The sequence below is a fragment of the Gymnodraco acuticeps genome, unplaced genomic scaffold, assembly GCF_902827175.1.
Source record: "Gymnodraco acuticeps unplaced genomic scaffold, fGymAcu1.1, whole genome shotgun sequence".
NCBI classification, from domain to species: domain Eukaryota; kingdom Metazoa; phylum Chordata; class Actinopteri; order Perciformes; family Bathydraconidae; genus Gymnodraco; species Gymnodraco acuticeps.
Genome location: NW_022990023.1, coordinates 6095688 through 6102095, shown reverse-complemented (window position 1 = coordinate 6102095; position 6408 = coordinate 6095688). Strand labels below are relative to the sequence as shown.

General features: G+C 41.2%; 1 protein-coding gene across 4 annotated transcripts in view; it reads right to left on the bottom strand.

Annotated features, from left to right (window-relative positions):
- Positions 1 to 465: 465 nt before the first annotated feature.
- Positions 466 to 6408, bottom strand: part of trrap (transformation/transcription domain-associated protein) — a 119026-nt gene continuing 113083 nt past the window's right edge. For 3 of the 4 annotated variants that reach the window (XM_034214292.1, XM_034214293.1, XM_034214295.1), the window contains 2 exons: positions 5225 to 5419; positions 466 to 1437 (listed from right to left, as the gene is read on the bottom strand). In XM_034214292.1, the coding sequence (XP_034070183.1) occupies positions 1153 to 1437; positions 5225 to 5419 (480 nt within the window). In that variant the 3' untranslated portion in view covers positions 466 to 1152. The remainder of the gene's footprint in view (positions 1438 to 5224; positions 5420 to 6408) is intronic. The other variant, XM_034214296.1, reaches the window with a different exon arrangement.

Genomic DNA, 6408 nt, shown 5'->3' with positions numbered 1-6408 from the left:
ATTTATTTATCTCTACTGGGACATGTCTCCATGCTTTAATGTTCAAAAAGCTCTTTATTTTCCTCATACTGCCTGTGCTGCAGCACCTCTTTTCACCCTCTGTCTGAAACCAGAGCCCAGTCTGCTCTGATTGGTCAGCTGGCCGGCTTTGTTATGATTGGTCAACTGCTTAGAGATGTCCCGCCCCTTAGCCTATCACGTACAATGTTTTGGAGCGCTATCCAATAGAAGCGCTAGTGTTATATAGTGATGTCATTATGTTCCTGAAGTAGTCATTGGAGTCTAATTGAGGCGTTTCAGGCAGGGGGGGGGGGGGGGTTGTTTTAGCCTTTGCCGACCATTAACATGCCCTAAAACCTTTGTAACACACTACAGGAAAGGGAAAACCCCAAAAAGCATGATAGGAATGAAACATGAAATAGATTATGAAGGTGTGTGAGGTTATCATAAAAGAGCAAAAGCAGATTCTGTATACAAAAAGAACATTTTATTAAAACAAAATGCTTATTTACATGGGAAGAAATAACACTTCTGTTGAAAAAGCATCGTACCTTTACAAAAAGAGGAGGATATGCATACACAGCTGACTTTAAAGCCGTTACAGGTCATTACAGTGTCACTACGCCCTGAAGTTTCACATTGTTACACTACAACAGGGCTGAGGGGGGGGGGGGGGGGGGGGGAAGAAACATGGCTTTGGGAATACAAAATAAAGAGCATAATCTGTTTCACGGGACAATAAAATCCCTCAATGTGCACGAATAGAAAAGAGGCGACACATTTAAGTGGACAAATGGCTGTTTTGGGAGGAGAACAATCAAACTGATGCAGGTGAAATTCAACACAGAACGAACAGCTTGAGCGAGTGGCTCATTTTGACACCAACAGTATTTCTACCGGCATCACACAGAAAGTCCCCGTCATTGAGTTACAAAAATAAATAGAAGGTGGGGAAGAGAAATTGTGTTTGATTAAAAAAAAAAATCCAGATATAACTATCAATGTGACAGCCGTTTGTTTCCACCTGATTTAACTTTTTCAGTGTACTTTGATCGAGAGTCCTTCAGGTTTTTCTGTGACAGTTTTCAGATAAACGTAAACAAAAACAAATCCCTGGATCTCTTCTTCTTCTCCTCTTTGTCACATGACTCCTCAGAGCCAGGGGTGCCAGGCGGGGTCCATCCGGCACAGGTTGTCCAGGCTGTTGGCGGCGGCAACCAGTGTGTTCACTTTGCTCTCCCCCCCCTCAAACTGAGCCAGGTTGTGGAGGCGGGTCATGATGGCGGTGACGGCCTTCTGGACCAATGAGACGAGCTGCTGGGAGTCCATGTTCTCCGGTTGGCCGGCGGGCGACAGAGGCATGGACGTGTCCTCCTGCGTCTTCTTGTGCCACGCGATGATCTCGTCGCGGAGCACAGCCTTCAGGATGCCGTCAACCTGGAGGAGACGGAGGAAATGAAGATGTTAGTTTTGTGAATCAACGGGGGAGAAAACATTTTAAATTAAATATGAAAGATTCAGTCTGTAACTGGATGAACCAATAGGTGCTTTCACACCAAGTACTTTGACGTACTTAGTTCATCAGAACTTAGTTCATCAGAACTCTTTAGTTCTGAGGAACTAAAGAGCAGATCACGTTCACACCGGAATAAGTCCCTGGGGGAGGATTAGGCAAATGAAGCCGCTGACGTCACTTCTTCTTCTTCTGCTTTGGGTTTACTGGCAGGCCGCAAACAACTTCACGGCGTATACTGCCACCCGAAATCCCCGGCCGGAAGTCCCCGGAGTTGGGGACTGGCTTCAGTAGAAGCTGCTGGGACTCCCAGCAGCTTCTACTGAAGCAAATCGCCAGAACGCCGACACTTCCTCATCTCCACCGCTCCCATGTTTTCTTTTGTGTTGCCATAAGTTATTCTCTCTGCGTTTGTGCGCTGGGCTAATGCTAATAATGCTAATGCGAGGATAATAAAATGGCGGCTTCACAAAACCTTTTGGGAGTTTTACGGGGCGTGGTTTGCAATCCGCCCAGCCAATCAGAAATGTGAACCTTTTTCTCCCATGAAAGTACCTGCTCTCTAGCAGGGACTGAAAAGGGGGTGGAAAGGTTCTCATTAACTAATTTCTAGTTCCGGATTTTTGGTGTGAACGCACATTTTCGGAACTATAGGCGCATTCACACTGCGGTACTTTTCCCACAAAAGGTTCATGTGAACTTCGTTCATGTGAACTCTTTAGTTCGCATGAACTAAGTACAGATCAAGTTCACACCGGGATAAGATCCCTGGGGAGGATTAGGCAAATGAAGCCGCTGACGTCACTTCTTCTTCTTCTGCTTTGGGTTTACTGGCAGGCAGCAAACCACTTCACGGCGTATACTGCCGCCCAAAGTCCCCGGCCGGAAGTCCCCGGAGTCGGGGAAGGCTTCAGTAGAAGCTGCTGGGACTCCCAGCAGCTTCTACTGAAGCCTTCCGAGTAAATCGCCAGAACGCCGACACCTCCTCATCTCCACCACTCCCATGTTTTATTTTGTGTTGCCATAAGTTAGTCTCTCTGCGTTTCTGCGCTGGGCTAATGCTAATGCTAATAATGCGAGGATAATAAAATGGCGGCTTCACAAAACTTTTTGGGAGTTTTACGGGGCGTGGTTTGCAATCCTTCCAGCCAATCAGAAATTTAGCTCTTTTCTCACAAAAGAGCCGCTCGAAAGTCCCTGCTCTCTAGCAGCTCTCTAGCAGTGACTTTCGAGGGGGTAAAAAGGTTCACATGAACTAATTTTAGTACCGGCTCTTTTTGGTGTGAACGCGATAAAAGAGTTCTCATGAACTAAGTTCACATGAACCTTTGTGGGAAAAGTACCGCAGTGTGAATGCGCCTTATATCGGAACTATACTGGGAAAAGTACTCCGGTGTGAAAGCGCCTAATGGTTTTATTTTTGAGATATTTCTCAGATAATTGTGGTTAGTTTCGTGTGAGCACCTCCCTAAATGTACAGAAGTTGTTAAAAATATCAGGACCTTTTTTAGATTGAATTCAGAGCAAAAATATAATAATTATATTATTATAATGTGTTATCTTGTCAAACTGATTTAATTTACAAAATCGTTAAACATTTTTATTTTGTTTTTTTACTTTTAAGAACCTCTGGATGAAAACACAAATATGTAAAAAAAAACATCTATATATTGACTTTTTTATAGTTTTGACAAAAGGAAAATCAATTGTAAAAAATCCCCAAATAGTGCCAAAGTATTTAATTGCATTGTTTTTTTGTTTAAAAAAATCAAAAACGTTAAATTAAGTGCCTGAAAAAAGTATGTAAGTTAACCCAGTGTTAGTATTGTTTTTGTCAAATTTGTATATCTTTTTAAAGACTTCCCAGACGTGTCTCATTTACTTTATATTGCAAAAAAAAAAGAAGAAAAGTTGGTGTATAAACCATTTTGTTTTGGCTCATTAGATAAACAAAGCATCTATTTGAGTAAATTATACACAATATGCCAGTCTTGCTGAAAGTCTGGGAATAAGAGCAAAGTTTATATCGAGTCTCTGCCGACCTCAAACACACTTATAAAGCAAAGCTGTTTGCTCCAATTAAGGGTGTGTCAATCATCTGGAGGAAATGTCTCCGTGTTGTTAGCAGCCCATTATGGTGACACTGAAGTCAAACACATCACCATCTAAAGTAAACATGATGGAGCCACAACACCGCCAATCATCTCCTAACGAGCTCCTTCTTACCGTAAGCCTTTATACGGCTTCAATATATCTGAGTGTATGATTGTTACGTTTTTATTGTGTTTCCAGGAAACGTCCGCTGGCTCTCGGCCGTGGCTAGTTCACATGGTTGAGTGTTTTGTTTATTTGCATCTTAAGCACTCCTGCTGCCTCCACATAAGTCAGACTTTAGAGTCGGACCTACATTTAGACAGCACAGATCTGTAATTACAGCGCTGCTGCAGATTATACAACCAGTGCCTGCTCGGGCTTTTATTGCATTGTTTTTGTTTTGCTGAACTTCCTAAGTGCTAAACAGAAAATGCAGGACTCAGCAGCAGCTTGAATTCAAAACAAACCACGTCATACTTTTACAGAATGATGTGTAGCCTCGCTGATAAATATGAAAACACTTCTCCTTAAATGGTCAATTTGAGCAAGTATTTTTAATCCGAAATGATGAACAAAGATATTTCCCTAAACCTACAATAACTAATTATTTGGACACAAGCTAGAAACATGACATTTTATTACATCAGATAAAGTCCAATATTCAGTCTCCACCACATCACCCCAATTCTGGCCTCATTGCACTGGCTTCCAATTCGGTTCCGAATTGATTTTAAACTCCTTTTATTTGTTTTCAAAGCCCTAAATGGCTGGCTCCGGCTTATATAGCTGAACTCCTCCAGCGCTACACCCCAGCCACAGCTTTAAGGTCTGCTGACCAGCTGCTGCTGGTAGTGCCCAAGACCAGGCTCAAAACCAGAGGGTATCGAGCCTTCGCAGCAGCTGGCCCCAGGCTCTGGAACAGTCTACCCCTCCATGTGAGGTCGGCCCAGACCCTGAGGTTTTTAAATCAACACTAAAGACACACTTCTTCTCTCTGGCCTTCTAGTCAGAGCGGAGCACGACACCTGAATATTCCCTGTGTTTTTGTTTTTTATATTTCTGTTGTAAATTATTGTCTTTTATTGTGATTGTAGTAAAGTGTTTTTATTACATGTACAGCACTTTGGCTCGACCAAAAATCGCTTTTAAATGTGCTATATAAATAAAACTTGATTTGATCTCCATAAAGAAATGTATGGTTTTTAATCTGCTGATTGTCTCTTTTCCTTTTTGTCTTGTTATTTTTGTTCCTTCATTATGTGTAATTATCTTTGATGATTTTTTATACTAGATTCTGCAATGTGTTCCAATGCTAGTGGCTAACTTTGTCTGTGTGATGCTAAGCAGTTAGCAGTCAGGATCTATCAGTGTTTTGTCTATATGATGCTAATGAGAGTGTAATGAGTGAACCAAAACAGCATTCAATGGCATTGATTGTGACCGCTATTAGTCTAAAAATCATATCTAAAACAATGTTCAAAACCCTATATCACAAAATAGATGGGAAATATTATCGGCAATATTTATCCGTAAAATATTACTATTCCCAGCTGTAGTTTATTTGCAAAAACTGAATAATCTTCAGAAAGTAAACATTTGGTAGACCCGATGAGTTACCTTGAAGTTCGGCTGAGAGAAGCATCGAGCCACGGCGATCATGGAGGCGGTGAGCGGGCCGGAGACCCCGATGGTGGTCAGGAACTCGGAGATGTTGGGCGTCAGGCGGAAAGGAACCGGGCGGTTAGCGTCCAGATCGCCCGTGGCGTCGTTGATGTCGAAGCGGAAGTAGGAGACGTTCAGCTTCCCCGTGTCCTGAAAACAGAGAAGGGGATAAAGTCAGAAATCAATAACAGAAAACATAACGCTTAATATTCCTTTTTCACTGTGACGTCATGAAGAGGGTATATCCTAGCCTCCTTCATATGTCACCGCCTTGCAATCAGCTTTAATCTTATACTTAATCTGTAAGTGTTTTTATTTGAATCCCCCTTAATATGATTACTATTTAAGGTTTTGAATTTATTTTCATAATTCTTTTTAAATGTTTTTTTTTTTCTTTTTTTCGTTCACGTAAAATAAGAAAGAATTACTCAATTTAAAACTAAGGGGATTAATCAGGTATGTCTTCTTCATGCTATATTTATCTCAGAAAATGTGGTTTTTGACAGTTGCTCCCTTTTGAAATAGAAAGAAACAAAAAAGATAAAATAAATCAAAACATTTTAAAGTGTTAAACCAAAAAGTGGGCCGTAATCATTTTAATAAAATAGATACAAAATATTTATAGTGAACAAATGTAGCTACTTTCAGATTTAAAGTGGACCTACAGTATCATGCTATTTTTAGGCAAGGTCTAGGTATAGGTCTCAGATATATACAAATATATAAAAAACATGTCGATGAAGTGTTTTGCTCAAAATACCAAACAGATCACCCATTCTAGCCACGCCTCATATCCCTCTATTTCACTTCCTGTTTCAAAAGTGCTGATTTTAAGTATAAAGCTTTCAAATAAAAATAATTGATACAAATAAAAAAGGAGGGGTCTGAGCTCATGCGGGACCCGGCAGCTACTGTCTAAACTAAATGCTGCCGTGATGAAACGCCATATCATGGATTATCAAGGATTCTCTCTGAAACAGTTTGGAGCTCAAAGGCTTTCTCTCTTGCCGGTTATACCACAAGGTGAGTTCCTTTTTACTTCCTGCTTCTTCACACACATGCTCTCCAGTACAGGTTAGCTCCGAGTGTTAGCGATGCTAATGTAAACACCGACCATATTACGTCCAAAACAGTCGGGC